Raw genomic sequence first — 20,053 nt, 5'->3', positions numbered from 1 at the left:
GAGGGCCGCGGCCCAGGGCAGCACCTGGAATGGTCTCTTTTTGTCCGAGCCCAGGTGCTGGCCCCGTAGCGGGGCTGGCGATGGTGCCGGTTGGGCTTGAGAACAGCACCAAGCCAAACAGGCAGTTTTTAGCTGTACGGCCTTTACAAACGTTTTACCTCTTCCTGCGTGCTGATCTCCTTGATTCTTGTGATGCCATCTCATCTGTGAGCCCTCTGTTCAACAGAGCGGTCCTAGCTGAGGGTGGGGAAGGGAGAAAGCTTGTAAGAGAAGTCAGGGGAGAGGAAAACTTTCAGACTTTGTACTTAGTGAAAAATAATAGTCAGCAAAAGAAATTGTAAACGACGCATTAGTTTTGTCCTTTACTTTCTTTTTTACTGTGATACAGCACAGGCAACTTTTGTTGTTTAAACCTGTTACTCTGTCAGAGTCAGTAAAAGTTACATAAATATGAAAGGGAGAGCAAGGAGAACGTGTCCTACTGCAAGCTCGCGTCTGTAAACTGTTGAGGGTTCAGACAAGAGGCAGTTACAGTTTTACTGCTGCTGGTTCTATGCAAACAGCTGTATTTGCTCACATTGGCCACATTCCCATAAATCACTTCGTGGCTAGAGTCATTATGCTTCAACAAGGATTATATTTCCAGGCTAAGTTGGTGATGATAGTTCCAAAGCTTGACGGATAGACTTCTGTTTTGACAGGTATTTCTCCGGCTGAAATGTGAAAAGGTCTCTGCCGTGATGCACATACCGTGATCGACTTTTTTTTTTTTTGCCATATGTTTAAAAGGATATTACTGGCTTGAAGGATTTGTGATTTGTGCTCCTTATCTGTGTAATTATAGACAGAAAATGTTGCTGTCGATTTTTGGCATAAATAAATAAAGCGACCAATGAAAGCAGATAAAAAAATAAGTCATATCAACCAAGATTGGCAACAGTGATTGAAAAGAAAATTTGGAGGGTGAGAGGCATGGGGCTTCAACAGTATTGGTAACAACTGGGAAAACTACTGCATGTTACTAAAGGACTTCAATTTCCTTGTGTCTGGAAAGACTGGGGTGTTTGAGGTTTTAAGCTTTGGCAGTAGCGCCATGATCCTTCACAGTTCAACTTATTTTTTCTAACCAGTTACTGAAGACGTTTCTAATGTATTACTTGTTTTTGCTTTTTTTAATAGCGTTGCACATCAAAGAGTTGTTTCTTTTTGGATTTGTGCTCGAGGTGCTCAAATAGCGGCCTCTTGCCTTGTAAGTCAGTTTGTTGAACTATTGAAAAAGCAAACAAACCGGACAGCATAATGCTACCAAAAGAGGAGTGTAGCTCTAGAACATGTGCCATTGGCAGGAATGGAAGGAAAAAGCTGCTTGCAGTCAGGAATCTGCAAGTTGGATTACTGGCCAAATAGATGTGTAGCTGAAGTCATAATTATCAGAGATAACACAGTCAAGATGTCCTATCTGTCAAAGAAAAATTCTAGAAAAGGGGCCTCTGACGTGACCAGTGACTTAAATCCAGATCCTGCCAAAGCAAAAGGCTTGTCACCACTTCCCTTCTACTTTGATCTGTAACTCGATGTTTCTGTTCTGAGTCCCAGATGTTCCTATATGCGTGTAGGTCTGAAACCTCTGTGGGATGGGACTTACACTTGCTCTAATTAGCCTGTTGGAATTGTCTGGTTTACTGTGGTAATGTAGTAGGGTTGTAATACATCAGACTACAGCTTCCCACCAGCTGCTAGCAGATTAACTCTGTGTCGCTAGTGGAGCTGCTCTGTGAGGTAAAAGTTATTTTTGAGTGTGGCTTCTTCATTTTTGTTGGATGAAGTAACAGGCTGTTAGTGAAGACCAAATCCTTTATATGTGATGTTAAGCACAAGAACAAAGAGTGGAGAATAACATTTTAATTTGCTCTTTGAGAGATTTTTTTTACTTCCAAGGGTTGCCAAGAGTTGACTGGACTCACTGGGTTGCTGTGACATAGTGGGTGACTTTTCCTGGAAGTTCGAAAGAGGGATTTCGGTTGATTATGCTCACCCTTGGATGTCTTTCTGTTTTGGGTGCAGTATATCAAAATAATATTGTGCATTTTTTCTTAAATACTCTGGTAAGTTCTGACATTGTGCTTCTGCCTGGTTAATAAGGCAGTCTTCTTCCTACTCTTCCTTCTCCCCCTGACAGAGTGTCAGTACACAGATGTCCTGAAAACTGTGTCTTGTAAGACCTGATCTGTAGACTCATGCTTTCTTACGCTAGGCCTGATTTTGGCTTATTTTGTTTATGGAAAGAACTAATTCTATTTATTTTTCTTGTGTCCATTTAAGAAGGTAATTTTTCAAAAGAGGATATTGTTTTGCAGATCACTTTTGTAACATTTGTATCAAAGGCTTTGTTTTGCATGGCAACCCTTTAATACATGATAGGAAACGACAGAAAAGATGCACTAGTTCAGCAGTAATTATTCAACATACTGTAAAGCAGTGCTCAAGAATGATACTTTGAAACTGCAGTTGTCCTAGACAGGTATATTGTAAGTAGCTTCTTCAAGAGAGAGAGGCAGAGAAGTTGCCACTGTATGTGATAACATTCTCCAGGATGAAACCTTTGATGATGGTATTTTGTGACACAGTCTCTTTGGCAGCAGGCTAACGTGCATGGAAATGCTGGGTTTACTCAGATGTTTTCAATACGCTTTTTCTTACAGTTCAGTGCAGGAATCTTATCAGTTTAGATGTTCAACGTTGCAGATGTGATGAAGGTGTAGCTCTCAATATGTATACAGCATAAAATAAATCTATCACAGGACATCAGTCATAGCAACCGTTAATAAACTGTGCTTTTGTTTTACTTGTCAGTTACAAAGGTCCATTGTTAGATGACGGAGCGCTGGCTCAGGCAGCCTCTCGTGGAGCCAGTTCCCCTGAATTCACCAAACTCTGTGCTTGGTTGGTATCTGAGTTACGGCTGTTCTGTAAACTAGAGGAAAATGTGCAGGCAACTAACAGTAAGTAGCCATAACTCTGGCACAAATGTGCACTTAATGTGTGTTCTTGCATGCCATAAAGATTTGGGCTGACAATTGCCAAATCTGTTGTACCAGGGAGTATCATCTTCATGCTGTCAGATTTTTGGATATTTTCCACCTCAAACTTGCCTAATGAACAGCCAGTAGAGGTTGAAAATAATAGTGAGGATCAAACAGTCTTTCTTCTGAAATTAGCATTTTCTTTTATTTGTTCAACCATAGAGTTTTTTAAAAGTTCTTGATGGATTTAAGAAACATTAGTGGTTTTTTATAATTAGATCATGAGAATACTTTTATTTCAATGTTTCTGTTTGTAATTTTGATGTAAGAAATACCTACTGTTCAAGGAAACATTCTCATGACTACAGTAACCATATTTTCTTTTTGTTGTTGCTTACCTTAACTCTGTGCTTACTATGTATTTTTCCCTCTTTATGAAACACTCTGTGAGAAGGAGCCTGAAAATGTTTGTTTATCGTTTTGGTGGAGGAAGCAAACCTCAGTTTTCCAAAAATCTTATTTTCAATCAACTAGTCATGACATTCTACAGATTGAATTGTTCAATTGATATGATAACCTGTACTTCTGAACATCTAGTGTATTAACTCATAATACCTTTATGAGCTTAACTTTCAATCTACTCAGTGGCCAAAGATTGCTGCCTTTCACCTCAACATCTGTTCTTTCCCTTTTTCTCTCTGTTTTTGGCATGTCCATCCTTTCTTCTTTGAGTGTATTTGACTCCCTTTCTCTGTAACAATACAGCATCTCACCTATTCTAGTAGTATGAGGTTCCTACTATACATTTTGTGTAAAAATACAATCCAGCAGTATTCTAACACCTATTTCAAATTCTCTAAACACAGGGATAGAAACATTTTATCTGAAGTACCATCAAGTCCTGCCTTCATTTTGTGTGACTTGAGTTTATAAATTACAGACATTTTGGGTTGAAGTCCCTTTTCAAAAGAAGAAAAACTATTACCTCTCATTTATCGCTATTTTTTGCATAACTTGGCTTAACAAATTCAGATTAGTTTCACTGATTTCTGACACAAATATCAGTCTAAGCTTTGGCTTACATGACTTGATTATTTTTTAAAGGATATTGGTACGAAATAACATCAATTGACAAATGTGAGCTTACAGGGAGAAGTAGTAAAAACATGAGAGCTCATAAACCATATTGTTCATGACTTTATCAGAACTATCTAATACATTTGTAGTGGGAACAATTAGTTGATACTTAAAATACCCCTGTAAAATTTGTGGTGTTTTTAATGTCACTTTTCATTGTAGAAGTTGCCAGTGGCTGGCTGCTGTAGCTGGGAAAAGCTGTCAGTGAAGCGTAATTTTACAATAATGACGAATATCATGGTTCCAAACAGGTTGTGCTGTGTCTTTGAGACACCCAAAGAATGCATTTGGCTGCCATTAAAAGCAGGGTTTTAATGTTGAATAGCAACTGGAGCAAAGCATTATTTATTTTTTTTAAAAAGAGCTAATTCATTCTAATCATAGCCAGAGATCATATATTAGCCTTAAACAAGTTATTATTCTTTTCCTTCTAAGGTCCAAACGAAGCAGAAGAATTTCAACTCGAAATGAGTGGGTTGCTGGCTGAAATGAACTGTCCATATGCATCATTAACATCAGGGGATGTGACAAAACGCCTTCATAATCAAAAGAACTGTCTCTTGCTGCTTAGTAAGTTAAAAGGGTGCTTGCAAGCAAATCTGGTTTTGTGCAAGAATCAGTATTGTTTCTTACACTTAATGAGATACTGTTTTTTTTTACCGCAATGTATAAAAACGGTTACCTAAAATTAGGAATTATTTTTCCCTGTAATTTACAGTGTCAGAATATTATAGTTTTGGGGTCTCATAAACTTACCAGTCACTCTGTAGCCAGTATACGATGGAAAATATTCTGAGTATTAACCTTTTTCACATTCACTAGCAAAAAGTCTGTCCTATTACTTGTCAAAAGGTACTCTGAAGAGGGAATAGTTTGAAGACTTCTGCCAGGATTTAGCCACTGAACTTTGTTTAGAAGAGTTGTAAAAATGACCACTAACATCAGATGCATCATCATTTTGGAGCCCCCACCATGATGACTTGCGAGGTGCAACAAGACTTGCATTTTCCTACACTTTGACAACAATTGGAATTGTTGTGAAAAAGAGAAAATGTTTTATCCCAACTCCCAGTTCTTTTGATCATCTCCCTTAGTAAATAGCTTCAATGTTGCTTTCTGCTGATTAAAAAGAAATTAGCAGTAGCAACGGTGTTGTGTTCCCTTTACTTTTCCACCCAGCAGGTCTCAATACGTAAATTGGTTTTATTCCTGCTTAAGAAATGTTAGAGGAGAAGAAATAGTACTTAAATTTGGGAAAAGTGTATGATGTTGATTCACATATATATAAAAAAAAAAGATTTTTACAAGTATCAGAGTTAGAAATTGTAATACTAATTTTAACCTGATCTTAAATTCAACATAAATTAACGTTTTATTTGCTTCCTCAGTTGCTGCTGATTCTTTAACTTTTCAAAAGAGAAATTTAGTTCTGCCCTCAGCTGAGATGTAAGAAACGAATTACAGAGTAGGTTCCTGTATTTCAACAGTAGAAGAAAGATGAGTAGTGTGACTTAATCTGAATTTGTTTTGATAGTATGTTCAAAATGTCAGATGAAGTGAGGTAATTTATTGCATTTAAAATATTTTCTAGCTCAAACAATCTGCCCTTTAGCTTATTCGCTGTAAGCCAGCCATTCAATAAATTTGGCTTGTGTGCGACACACAGTTTATCCCAGAGGTCCTCTGTGATGTACATTTTGGTAATATAAGGCCATGTTCAGAAGCTGAACTCTGGTATCCCATCTGGCAGGAATACTGTGTTTACTGTCAAATGTGGAATTGAAATAGATGCCAAATCCCTTTTGTGTGTACCGTGATGCTAATACCTAAAACTTTTGCATAGCTTGCTTTACCTACATTAAGCTAACTTATTAGGTATCCTGTTGTATGTGAGCCATAAAACCAGATTGTTTCAGGAAAAACAGAATAACCCTCTTTAATGGAATGCCAGGGTATTTTACATTTTAACGAAATGCAGCACAGTTTATGTCAATTGGAAGATGTAGCAGTATTGCTGGGAGACGAAAGCACCAAATAAATGTAAGTAGTTAGGATTGTCTTGGTGTGGAGCATCATTAGAATACAATATTAAGTACTGGCATCTTCAAAAAAGAAGAAGTATGAGAGTTTCAGGTTGGTTCAGAAAAGGTCTGCAAAGAAGAATCACTGTCTGGAGAACGTTTATGTCTTACAGTGATAGACTTAAAAAATTTCAGTCTTTGTCAGAGGAGGTTGAAGGTAGCTTGAATGTGATCTCTGAATTCTTGAAACAAAATTCTGCTGCTAGTTTCTTTTTCAGGAGGTCCTAACAGGGTGTAAATAATTGAAAGTTGAATATAAGGAAAATCTGTATAAAGTAACATTGAAAGAACTTACAAAGGATTCTTCACTGCTTTACATATTTTAAGAATTTTAAAATTTATAAGGTGTTCTGTGTCTCTAGCAGAAGACATTCTAGAGATCTAGAAGAAACTCTAGAGACCATTAAAATGCTTTGTTATTTTCTTAATCTTTTGATCTGTCCCAACTTTATAGGTAATAAGCTGCTTTTGTATAGCCATGGGTGTACATCGCTGCTCACAAGTCTGTCTTTATCAGTGCAATATCTATTTTTCAATCCTTATTTTTAGGAATTATTATTTACGTTACTGTTATGGTCACCCAGAATGATTCATGATAAAAGTATTATTAAACCTGTGCATTTTTTCAATTAAAACTTTAAAGTTGTGACAATTGTAAGCAAAGGCTGTGCGCTAAATTTATATCACTGTAACCTATACCTAGTGCTGAAATTTTGGGTGTGGACCATGTTCAGAAATTATGTGACTTTAATTTTTTTGTTTGTTTGATAAAGGAGTTATAATGTGATGGTAGGCTCTTGCAGTTCTGATATTGAAGAGCACTGCAGGCATTCTAGCTTCTATTTCATCAGTTACTGCTTTCCTTTCTGGAATTATTATAAACCTGAATTCTCAATAGTACTTTTAAAAGTGGGGTTATTTTTCCACTCTGCATCTTCCCTGGGGAAGTAAAGGAGATTCATTCAACATTTCACTTCTCTCTACTTATTTCCTTGCTTTGTTTCCTAGAGCCTCAAGGAATCTTGCTTGTCTAGCTTAAAGTGCATGTCCCAGTCCCTCATCCTGCTTATTTCCATGTTCCTAGTCTCCTGTCTTTGCTGGGCAAAGCCTGAAGGAAAAGAGCTGTGCTCTGTTGAACTCTGTGATTAATACCTGTTGGAATCATAGGGATTTTTTCCAGGCTTTAATTGGTTGTACTAAACCTTTCCCCTGTTTGTTGTGTTTCTAGCATTGGGCTCAGTGATTATTAGAAATATGAGCGTTCCGTGGATACCAAAATTATAGCCCTAACTGTTTCTAAAACAGTCCATTTGCACATTTGTTGGTTGTAAGCACTTGAGTTCTCACTGGTTCTAAAATAATTTAACTCGGCTATATCTGATGCTGAAATCTAATTTTTCTTACCCCAGCATACCTCATCTCAGAACTGGAAGCTGCCAGAATGCTGTGTGTGAACGCCCCTCCTAAAAAAGCACAGGAAGGAGGTGGCAGTGAAGTCTTTCAGGAGCTAAAAGGCATATGTATTGCTTTAGGCATGTCCAAGCCTCCAGCCAACATAACGATGTTCCAGTTCTTCAGTGGAATTGAAAAAAAAGTAAGATTCAAAGGAACAAAACTAGAATATTTATGATGTTACTGTTTTGATGGAAAATAGTTCTGCTACCAGGGAGAGATTTGCCTCTTGTGAAACTCCAGCGTTTGAATTATGAAGGAGAGTTAACATGGTTTACTGAGTATGCCAACAATCAGGATTTTGAAAATGAATTTAAAGGCTTTTTCCACGCCAAGGCATGAGGTCAGGGACTACTGCTGTCATTGCCTTACGGGGTTAGGTATTTCTTACTCTGCTCTAGGTTTTAATGTCATCACCTGTTGCAGGAGACATGGAAAATGCTGAACTTCGGCCTCAGGAAAAACGTTAAGGAGAAATGTATTCCAAGAAATACACCTAAACAAATTTTTACAGGAACCTACTGTTTTAAAAATGTTTAGGTTAAAAGGTGTTGTAACTAAAGCCAAGTTTACACCTTCTCCCTAAGGCTTCATCAGTTCTTGTGGTTCCATTTATTTTTGTTCCTTTTACATGTATGTGTTCTTCAGGTTGTTGGTTTTTTTTAAAAGAAATGTACTTTTTGTTTGAGTGATTTTTATAAAGCAGAGAAATGAAGTGGAATGCACAGTCCAGTGCACAGACCAAAGGTGGGGGACAGAAAGTTTTTAAGTTACATTAAGTAACTTAACTTGCAGGATAGGTGAGAGCAGAACAGCAGAAGAGAACCTTTGTGAACTTTAAAGAACAGATATGATTACAAAGCTCCCCAAAATACTTTCAGAGAAGTTTTTTTACTAACTTTTTAGTTGCACTGTATTTAAACAAATCCAAGCAACTGAAAATAGTGGTTCACTTCTTTGCAAGAAATCAGTTTGAATTGACCTGTTTAAGAGGAGGAGGATGGTTTTCAGCAGAAGTCCAAGATGGAGAATGGAAGCAGTTTTTTTCTCTTTTTTGGCATTGTCATGGGCATTAAATAGTTAGATATGTAAGAAATCTGTGCTTCCATTTTCTGTAGAAGGTAGAAAATATAACAATGAACAATGCTAGCAAGCTTTGCTGGTGAAAAAGACTATAAAAATACAGAATACAAAGTAGATCGAAGTCTTGTTAATCTGGGACTTCTGTTATATTTTACTAACTGACTTTTCTTTTACATTGTCTTGCTTTAAAGTCAAACTTGCATACACCTTGCAAAATCATTAAAGTTAAATGAATGTTATCTCATTGATTTATATCCATAGGTGGTTATACTAAAAAAACCCGTAAATAGTCCTTACAGCGTAATAAAATACATCAGGAATTTCTAACCTACAGAGTTTTTTAGAAATCATATATAGCTGTGGTGCTTACAGTCTGAACACTTCAGATGTTGGTAGTATTTGAGAAGGAGAAAGTAAAGCTGTCTAATAACTGAAAAACTTATTTCACTTTATAAATGAAAATACATCACAAAGTTGAGCAAAATGTGAAAATTTAAATAACATAAAGTGAAAATGTTACTCTTGACTGTAAGATGATAGTTATAAAAAGAGATCACCCTGAATTTTTCTTGTTTTTGAAAAGTGAGTCTTAGAATGGCAATATTCTGATCTAGCATGTGAAAATCAAGCTACCTTTTTCTTTGCACATACATAGTACAGTTTGGAGTAGGATCTTTATATAATTGACTCTCTCTGTTAATGATTTACCACATTAAAAAAAGAAAGTGCTGATACTTGAATGAACTGCTATCTCTGCTATTCTGAAAGCACTTGGTTTTAAAATCTTCAAGTTAAACAAATTGGTCTCAGCACCTTTGGAAAACCAGGTCACTGAATGTGTTAAATCAGCTGCTGGAATGAACAGCCAAGGAAGTTGAAAAATGTGGTTTGCAGCAGTGGAAAAGTGAAGTTTTGTAACTCCAACCTGCTTTGATCCAAGTTTTTGTTGCTGCTACTCTGTTTCTTCCCTCTGAAGTACTCAGAAGTTCTGAGATGGGAAAGAAAAGCTAAGTTGTGCCCAAACTTTTAAAATGCAAGTTAAATTTAAGTTTTCATATTGAAGATTTTCTCCTTTTGATTGTAAAGAGGAGTCCTTCTTTTTCGTGTTATATTTCACATAGTCTTAATACAACTTTTTTGATACAAGTGTGGGGTTTTTTTCTGAATTAAAGAGATTATGTGTAGAATAATCCCTCTGTCTTCAAGGTGAGCTGTACCTCATGGAATCTTTCTGTTTTAACTGTAGATCTACTCTATAGTCCCTTCCCTTAATTTTTACATAATTATAGCCAAGGCTACCAGAAATATAAAAATAGTTGCTTTCCAAAAGAAGTGTGCTTGGTTCTTTGTCCCGGAGAAAACAACTTGATATTGGAGGTTGCTTTGTCATGCCTATAACTGTCCAAGAGTCCTCTCCTGTAATTTGAATCTTGAAAAGGTTGTGTTTTTTTCCTCCAATGCTTATATTTTTATATGTCTCCTAACAGCTGAAGGAAACCCTAGCAAAGGTTCCACCTAATCATGTTGGAAAACCTTTATTGAAGAAACAACTGGGACCAGCTCACTGGGTAAGTAGTTGCAGGTATTAGAGCCCGTTTCCCTTTTTCAGGTGTATAAAGTATTGATCTTGATTCTGTGTGTAATGTTGCAAAATGATTTTTCTCATCTCTTTCTGAAGATGAGAAGACAATTTCTTGCAGTATTTTACACATATATTGGTACAATAAATGTTCAGCAACTGATAAGATCTTAGGCTCGTGAATCTGTATGTCCAGATGCAGGCAAAAGTTCTCCAAAATAAAGGAGGTTTATGGTGGTGGTGGTGCTGACCTGCATGCTTGTGCAGTAGCTTAAGCCTTCATCTCCTGTCCGTTGCCAGCACTCTCTGTGTGACCTAGCCTTGCTGAGATGGTGTCATATCCCCTCCTGTGGCTTCTTTCCAGCTAACCAGTGGGTCTTCCCATCGTTTCCTCCTCTATTTCTGTCCTGCTGGAGTAGTCTGCTTCCTTCATAGCCGCTTCTCCAAGAAGCAGTAGGTGTGCAGGTGGAAGCTGGGAGAGGCTGTACACCCAGGTGGCAGAACCACAATTGTCTCCAGCTGGGTTTTGTCACCTGCTGTGACACACCTCTTGTGTCTCTTGCTTAAGGTTGAAGCTCATCTACTCCCAACAGTCTGCTTCCTTCAATGCTTGTATTGTTGAGGCTGAAAGTGGGCCCCACCGCCCCCCTCCAGCCAGGCTTCAGTCAATACATAAATCATTTCCTTAATGGTGCATATGTCAGCTGTTGCTCTGACTAGACCTCTGTCTGCTACCAGGTGTGTTGCTAGTGATGGCTTTTCCCCGTAGGGCGCTTTGTTGTCTTCTCTGCATGCAGATTGTGCTTTAATTAAGATCCTCTTACAGTACTTTACTTAGTTTTAGTCCTCTATCTTTGCTCTATCTTTGTCCTTAAGCTTACTACTTTTTAAGAAGGCAAGGACACCCTGGTCCCTAGGACTTAACGTATGTTCTTGCATCTCCTTCAGCTTGTTGCATGCAGTATTTTCTCACTTTTGCTTCTCTGTCCTGGTGGGTGTTGAGAAATGCCTCGGCAGTGAGTGCAGTTTTTACGTCCCTTGTGAAAAACAGACAGCTGTGCTGTTAGAAGTGGTAGAAGGCTGAATGTGAGGATGACAGAGCCTTCGAAGCCTTCAGGAAAATAGTGCCAGCAGGCATAGCTTGTGCTGTGGGCCCATTCGACAAGGTAGAGAATTGCGGGCTTACGCCTCGCTTAATATCTCTGTGTGTCTTATTCTCTTCCATCCACACAGTTTATTATCTTAAGTAGAAACATTTTATCTATAATCTATAGGTGTTATTTTAAATTTTTGTTCCAGGAAAAAATTGAAGCAATCAATCAAGCCATAGTCAACGAATACGAAGTCCGAAGAAAACTGTTAGTCAAACGTTTGGATGTTACTGTGCAGTCCTTTGGCTGGTCAGATAGAGCTAAGGTACAAACAACTTGCTGTGAAGTCCTGGTTGATGGTAATGCTTTATAATAAGTATCTCTGGAAAACTGCTTCATTGTTTCATCCTTCATGAGTAAGAAATAATCACAGGAGTTGTCTGGTTTTGGTTTGAGTTTCTGAAGAAGTTTATGACAATGTAGGATGACTAAAAAAAATTTTACTTAAAACTGATTTGTTGGATTTTAAAACTAGTTGGATAGACTGTGTAACTATACACCAAAGCCAAAGCATACAGTTAAATAGGCCACTAGAAAAAAAATAGGAGGAGGAGATTACTGATTCAACCATTTGCGTTCAGAGTGCCGTAATATGAATCATTAAGTGCTGTGTCTGTGTGATGGTAGAAAAACACCTACCTGTTGACCATCCCTTAGCTTACTTTGTGCTGTCCACAGTGATCAGATTTCCTTAACTCAAAGTGTGTCTGCAAGCACAACTCCACAGATGCACATGAGAAAAGCTGCTAAGGCACTACTTGTTCTTACCTCATAGACAGGGTAATATTTTATGTGCTTCTTTTGTCTTTGAACCGTGCAAGTGGCTGTGACATGACATCTGTGCTCTCTGAGTATGTGATACATATTCTGCTTTTAAAAATAATTACATAGTTTCCCTATTTCCTATATTTCATAGCGAAAAAGAAATGGCAAGATTTAAAAAATGGTACATATCACATTTTCTAGGACTAAACCAGACCCGCTAACATGCTGTTAATTATGCTGCTGGCAGTGTTTGAGACTGAGTTATTAGTGATAAACTGTGACACATGAATCATCAAGTGTTTTTTCTTGATAAATGATTTATTCAAAAAGCAACTGTATTTTAATAATAAACTGTGACCTCCCCCCTTCTCTGTTTCATCACCTGAGCAGGACTTCTACTGATGTCCTATCTCTTAAACCTTGTATTCTTCAGGTTTTTTAGTAGATGATTGAAGGACTATCTGATGGTTTGAATATTTTAATAGGGAATGAAAATGGGCAAAAGTATGGATTAAGTTAAAAACCAGGGGCTTCTAATTGTGTTAATAGCTTTTGCATCCCAATCCATGTTTGGTTTTTTTTTCCTAGGAGAATTCTCAGCTGTTTTTTAACTTGACTATGACTACATGAAATCCTTTCACAAAACCCACAAATTGTATATATGCGTTTATATCTACTGAAATGCAATTCTAAATTTTTTTTAGGACCATAACAATACGAAATTGGAGAATGTGGCTATAGTATTCCAGACATGCGATACAGTTTGTTTTAACAGTAACTTTTAGCAATGCTTTAATACATGATGGTAATTTTTTTTTTAATTATTTTAAAATTTGAGAAGTATCAGAATACAGTAGTGTAACTAAATAGTTACTTCTCCAGATAGTACAAACACCAGTAAAAACTTTATAATCTATTATTAGGGTTTTTTTAAGTTCAAAAATGTGAAGTCTCACCTAAAAGAATAATATCATAGCACCAAAATACTGTGCTCAGAGCTCAGTCAAACTTGCCAGGGAAAAACATACTACTGCTCTGGTGAATACTGTTGCTTCTCCTGTCTTTAGCCAGCGTCAGGTAAATGATGTGCATGTTTTCCTTCATTTTGAATAAACCCTGTTCAACTTGTACTATAAAAGTAGAAGCTTTTGGTTCTAAAAACTTATCACTGAGTCACTTGGAAATACGTACTCTCAATTCTTCCCAGTTCCAGTTTTCTGCCTTTAGATAGAAAACAGGATTTTAGGATTTTAAGATTTGCTCCCAAGTTCTTGCCCTATCACGAGATTTGTTGGAAAACCTGGTTTGCCTGTTCCCACTGCTGTCATCTGGGGTCCAGACAAAAAGCAGCTCTTTTGTCTGTGTGCAGATTGCTATCTGGTTTATCCTAACTGCATCACACATTATACTCTGTTGATAACTGAAGATTCATGTAACTCATGTATTAACTCGTGGCTGGTAGCACAGATTTCTGTTGTATCTATCAGTTGGAAAACTGCTGTCATACTTTTGAGGTGTTCAAAAAAGCCATTATGGTTAATGCCAAAAGGCAGTAGAGGAAGAGAGATTGCATACAAGGCAAAGTTGACGTGTAGGATCTCGTCTCTAGCTTGGGCAGTACGTATGTGAGAGAAAGGACTGAATTAGAACAAGCACTTGAGAGCTTTAGTTCTGCCAGTACTTCTTGATGGCTTGCCTTTGTGAAGAAGCTGACTGGAATGAAGAGTGTGAAAGAGTTAACACAGCCTCTTTCTGCTGATACCGTGTTGGAGATATGGCGATGCTAGCCTAACTGGAATGGGTGTGGGTTAGAGTGCAGGCACAGAAGGAGGTCTGGAGGCTGGACACAGATGTGTTTCACTTCCAGTATCTTTTAGACATTAGCAATAATTCATATAACTATATGACACACTTCTACTCTGTGTTTGACTGCCTGGAAGTAATATAGTCTGCATGTATATATTGTTAATCTTAAAATTGTCAGAGGATCAGTGTCTTGTCAGTTCAGTCAGAATAGTGTTTCCTATATTACTTAAGAAATTAATTTGACAAATGCTAGCTTTGTTGCAGTGATTCTTAGTTACAAAGTGGTTCTCACTTTTTTATATTAATTTTTGTTCTATTTGCAATAGCGTCTTGTTCTTCAGTGTTAATTTGATTCTTTTGGTGAGGTGTCCCATTGCTTTCCTATTACTTTAGCTAACTGGGTTTTGTTTTTCTTCTCTCCAACAGAGTCAAACAGAAAAACTGGCTAAAGTCTATCAGCCAAAACGTGCCCTCTTATCTACTAAGTGCACTATTTCCGTTGCAAATCTCTTGGCTGCTCGGCAGGATCTGTCAAAGATTATGAGAACAAGCAGTGGGTCCATCCGAGAGAAGACTGCATGTGCCATTAATAAGGTACCTTTGGTGACAAATGGCTTATTCTGTTATGAATATTTAAGTAATTTGAATGTAGTAATAAATCCTACTTTTTCAGGATTGTAAGTGGAATTTGGAAATAAAGGATAAGAAACTTGGTGTTTATGTACTCCAGATTATGCATCAGTGCATCATGGGAACTGCAATTTCACCTGTTCAGGTTCAGAGTGCCCCTTCTTAGGGGCAGTAAAAAATTGCTGAAATATCTTTGATTACTTTCAGTGGGAGTAGGCCTGCTCTGTCTTACCAGAATTACTGATGTCATTACACTGCTGCTACCTAATTCTGTCACCGTGTCTAAAATAACACCTACATAGTAACTGTGTTTCTGGTCTATGTAAATAGAATGTATTAAGATCACAAAGCAAGGGTCTTGCAGGTTAGATTATAGTCAAGTGTGTAGTTTTAGCAATGACATAGTAGGAATACAATTTAGACTAAGCAATTTCCCTTGTTTCAAAAATTATGATTTTACAGGAGTAATAGGCTCACAAAAGTACATGTGCTGGACTTGAAGCTCAGAAGCTGTGTACAGCAGTACTTGGTACTTTAAAATTTGTGGGTGTACATGCACGCTTTTCTCCATTTTGTGTACCAGTTGTATTTCAGGTAATATTCTAATTCATTTAAGATGGAATGGTGGTGTGCTGATTTGACCACCCCCCCTCCACCCCAAATAATTTTACAGCTTTTTAGTGTAGTTGGAGTGTGGAATGTAAAAGAAATTAAGTGGGAAGACAGGTGTGACTATCATGAGACCGTAAGTATATTTTACTAGAAATGAAATGCTGCCCTGCTGCGATCCATATCCTGTTAACTTATCTCCATTATCAATATTAAATGTTTTCCAAGACAGTAACAAAGTAACCTGTTTCTATTTAAGTTTTTCTGTTATATCACTCTGAAACTTGAAGCAATGCAAGTGTCCTGTCCCATTTTAAGTCTTGCTAAATTCTTAATGTCACAGCATCCTTGGACAGCTAAAGACCTTCTAGAGTCTTGCTCAACTCTGGTCAGCGCTGTCTGACACCTGTTTGTTGGTGTGTAAGTTTGTCTGTGTGTGTCCTTGCTGAAAAATAAAAATCTTTGCACTTGGTTTACCAAAGATATCATCTTAGCCAATGGCTTCTACAGCAATTCAGAGCACTATTTCAGAGAGAGACTGTGTTGCACTGTACTTGTGGTGGTTTGAGATTAGCAGTCTTCACTAGTAAACAGTTTAGTGAAAGACTGTATTGATGCTGCCTCTACTGGTGTGCCTGCTGTTTGAACAAAAAATCCAGGTCTCCAGACGTGTCTTGTTAGGAGTGCTTGAAGTACTAGATAATCCCTGTGTAATTTTTATTAATTGGAGACAAAGGTCTGTCACATTCAAAGATAAAAAAGTTTGCCTTGATGAAATCTTCTAGATGTAAGAACCCTTGAGTGGCTGCTGTTTGTGGTGTGTATCAGTAAGTGTGACTCTTCTGTGAGATGTTACAACTCCTACGGCAGTTCTCCCTTTCCCTTTGCAGGTGCTAATGGGCAGAGTGCCTGACAGAGGAGGAAGGCCCAATGAAATTGAACCACCACCTCCTGAGATGCCACCATGGCAGAAAAGACCAGAAGCTGGTCCGCAACAAGGTGGTGGCAGAGGAGGAAGAGGTGGCTACGAATCCTCATATGGAGGGCGAGGAGGTTATGACCATGGGGGTCATGACCGAGGAGGAAGAGGAGGCTATGACTCATCGTATGGAGGGCGAGGAGGTCACGAACAAGGAAGCCATGATCGAGGGGGACGAGGAGGACGTGGTGGTTATGATCATGGAGGCAGAGTAGGTGGAAGAGGAAACAAGCTTCAAGGAGGCTGGACAGATGGTGGAGGTGGTGGCTACCAGGATGGCAGCTACAGGGAGAGCAACTACAGAGATGCAGGTTTTCAAACGGGTGGCTACCACGGTGGTGGCGGCGGCGGTGGCTACCAAGGAGGAGGCTATGGTGGCTACCAGTCATCTTCATATTCAGGAAGTGGCTACCAAGGGGGTGGTGGTGGCGGTGGCGGCTACCAGCAAGAAAACAGATATCAAGATGGTGGGTCCCACAGTGACCGAGGGGGTGGGCGTGGAGGAGGGAGGGGCGGCCGTGGTGGTCGCGGTGGCCGTGGAGGTCAAGGAGGAGGCTGGGGGGGCAGAGGTGGACAGAACTTTAATCAAGGGGGGCAGTTTGAGCAGCACTTCCAGCATGGAGGTTATCAGTATAATCAATCTGGCTTTGGACAAGGAAGACACTTCACGAGCTGAGGCTGCTAAAAACTTTTGCTTCAGCAGAGCTCATGTAATAGAAACCTGGTTTCAGAGGCCTGGCTTACTCGCTGTTTGAATTAGTACAGGTTTGTACGTGGCAGGTAGAATCTCTTTGGCTAGGATGTTTTGCACTGAGCAAAGTAGAACCTTCTGTAGACCTCTCCTCCACCTTGCCCCCCAACCTGTCTGAATTAAATGCTTCATCACTACCCACTGCACCCGAAACATCAACTAATAGCCATGCTTTTTAGATGTTGGACTGGTTCCCTCTGCTCAAAACACTTCTGTTCTGAAACTACCTGCTGTGTTTGCCTTCTGCTTTTATTTAGAGAAATATCAAGATCTGTCTGGTCAAAATTGTCTATTATAATACACAATAGAACTTCTGCATTTTCCCCCCTAATCATTGTTCAATTGCATGTTCTAAAACCAGTTCTGAGTATTGCTTTTTGGCTTGCTGGCCTCTTGTTTTAGTCACTAAGACGTTGCACACACATGCGTGCACGCACAGTGAACTCCTCTGACGAACAGGTTTGTTGTCTATTATATGAGCTCTACTGTGGATGCCATGTTCAGTAGCCTTATCTCCTGCTAAACAAAGTTTTCCCACCTGCTCAACTCTGAAGACTGACTGCCGCCAAAATCTGCAAAGATCATTAAAAACTAAGCTAAATTGTGAACCGATAGTGTGTGTAGGCCTGTAGTTAGGTGTAGCAATTCAAACTGACCTGCATCCATCCAAAACAAGTTGCTCCTCCTCCAAACCTAATTTTTACTTGAAATCAGCTAGAAGAAATGACAAACTGAAATTTATTTTATTTGCAAGTTAATACCACTGGCTCAGCAAATCTAGGGCAATTTGTTTTGGGGGTTGTCTTTTTAAAGAAATGCACTACGGCCTGGGAAGATTTAGTTCCTGCCTGGAGGAAGCCCTTTTATTATTGCTGCAGAAAACAAAGCCTGGCTGAGTTTGATGTTCTAATGGTTTTTTTTTTTTCTTTACTGAAAGCCACATAATGCTTCTTGCTGGGTTTTTGTGTACATAAACATTGTCAAGCTGTGAAAGAAAATGGCTGAAGGTGTGCTGTTGTATAAAAGGTGAGCAATAAAAGTATCTGTATGTTCCCTTTGCCTTAGTTTCTTTTCCTTCTTGGTAGTAAAAAGCAGTTGCTACAGTAGCTGGGAATTCATGGGGATTTCTGTCTGCTTCATCTATTTTACATTTTAATCTGTTGTAGATGTTCTAGTCATCTCGGCTGTACTGTGCATTCTGCCCCCTGAGAAGCTGTCAGAACAGGAGCGGACAGGAGTAATTGATCTTCAGTTGCTCTGAGTTTTGTTCTGTTCCTCCCTCTGAACTGGTGTAGCAGCACGTAGTACTCTCTCTCGGGGGTTGCTATGTAAAGTTATTCTTAAGCTGTGTGAGCACCCGTCTGCCAGGTTATGCTCCTGCATGCCGTGTGAATGCTGCTTCTGGGAACTCTCCTGATGCTCTCTAGCCTTGTGGCAAATGTAGGTTCCTGCTACTGTGCTTGGATCGCTGTAGCAGAGGCTATGCGGATAGCAGTCTCTGGCTATCTGAAGTGCCCTTGGGGCAGAATCCAGGTTGATGTAGGCAGGAGGAGTTCCTTGGATTACAGAAATAACGAGCATTTTAGAGAATCTGTGTAACGCTGGTGTTGCTAATTCAAGCTAATCGTGTAAATAAGCTGATAAACATTGTTTAGAACTGATTTCCCTGTATTTCATTCCATGGTCAACTTGAAAATCTCCTGTTTAATTTATTGCGGCCACTAGGTGCTGCTAGTGATTCACAGGTTGGAAGCAAAGGTCTCTGTGAAAGGCACTTGGGAATCTGACTTGATGTCTCTTCTATTTTTTTAATGTTTAAAAAAAAAATTGACAAGCCTGATGAGGGAAAAGTTTTCCATATTGAATCCAAGTCTTTGAGGGTCACCGATATAGATCTATCTCAGCATAATACAGTTCAAATTATGATCATCTAAAAAGGAATGTTGCTCCTTCACAGAGGTATTGATGGTTTCTTACAGGGGGATGCTCCGGAGAAGACATCTCCCTTGTGGGAGAGTAATACCTTGTCGTGAGCATTAGCTGGTAACTAGCTGCATTCATGCAAAAATAGTGGGGGTTTTTTAAGAATTAAGATTCCTACAACTGGGTCAGTCCTGGACTGGTAAAGGTAGAGAGACTGACAGAGTTAAAGAGCTTTTTGCTGGGAGTGTAATATCTTCAAGTTGACAGCTTCTGCTTTTCTTCACACCACCACTCCTTGCTGTAAAGAGGCTGGTGTTTTCTGTCAGTGCATTCGAGTGCTGCAAACTTGCTCGTAGCAAGAGGGAACTCAGGAGGCTTTTCAGAGAGCTTTTGGTTGACTTGCATCAGCACCTTCAGAGACTTCTTTCTGTGCTAGAGCTGCCAGTTTCTCTGCAAGGCTATGACTGTTGCTGCAGTGGATAGTCTCCCTTTTGCACACTGAGACACGGTGAAATGATGCTGGGGTAGGGTAGGAGCACAGAGCTTCCCCTTCCCCCTTATTCCAGCTAGCTTTTTCTCCTCAAAATATGTTGCTTCTCCTCCTCCCTCTTCTAGGACTTAGGGTAAGCTGAGTCCCACTTTATTGCCGTTTGAGGGGGAAAGTTTAAAAAAAAATAAAATTCAGAAGGCGGCAAAACAGGAGGCTTTACTCTTCCAACAGGAAAGAAAACACTTTGCTTCTGCCAGCTGTTGTTGTTTTTCCTTACTCTATTGTTTCCTCCTAGTGTGCTGTGACTTCTTTGTTCTCCAGAGAAAACAAGCTTTGTATATGTGGAGAGAGCAGCTTTGATTAATGAAAGCAAACAGCCACTGCTTTGTTATTGTCTGTATGATGCTCTGATATTTACTATTTTCCAAACATGATTCCCACTGCATTGGAAGGAATCTCTTAACTGGAAGCTGGGAGAGGAGAGATGGGTTATGGACATAAGGCTTGTGGTAGATTGGATATACGTGCTCGATTTCATTGTGCATCATGACCGAAAGCAGAACTCCAGCAGATCAAGAAGGCAATTAAGTAAGC

At 39.0% G+C, this 20,053-nt stretch overlaps 1 protein-coding gene across 1 annotated transcript; it reads left to right on the top strand.

Annotated features, from left to right (window-relative positions):
* The first annotated feature begins 80 nt into the window (after nucleotides 1–80).
* Nucleotides 81–18,100, top strand: FAM98A (family with sequence similarity 98, member A). The gene is made up of 8 exons (XM_009331100.1): nucleotides 81–134; nucleotides 2,816–3,002; nucleotides 4,596–4,730; nucleotides 7,651–7,835; nucleotides 10,264–10,344; nucleotides 11,655–11,771; nucleotides 14,504–14,671; nucleotides 16,207–18,100. The coding sequence occupies exons 1-8, from the start codon at nucleotides 81–83 to the stop codon at nucleotides 16,969–16,971; spliced, it is 1,692 nt and encodes a 563-aa protein (XP_009329375.1). The 3' UTR covers nucleotides 16,972–18,100.
* The last annotated feature ends 1,953 nt before the right edge of the window (nucleotides 18,101–20,053 follow it).

The sequence above is a fragment of the Pygoscelis adeliae genome, unplaced genomic scaffold (assembly GCF_000699105.1).
Source record: "Pygoscelis adeliae isolate BGI_AS28 unplaced genomic scaffold, ASM69910v1 Scaffold218, whole genome shotgun sequence".
Classification (NCBI taxonomy): Eukaryota; Metazoa; Chordata; class Aves; order Sphenisciformes; family Spheniscidae; genus Pygoscelis; species Pygoscelis adeliae.
This window is presented reverse-complemented; position numbering and strand designations above follow the sequence as displayed.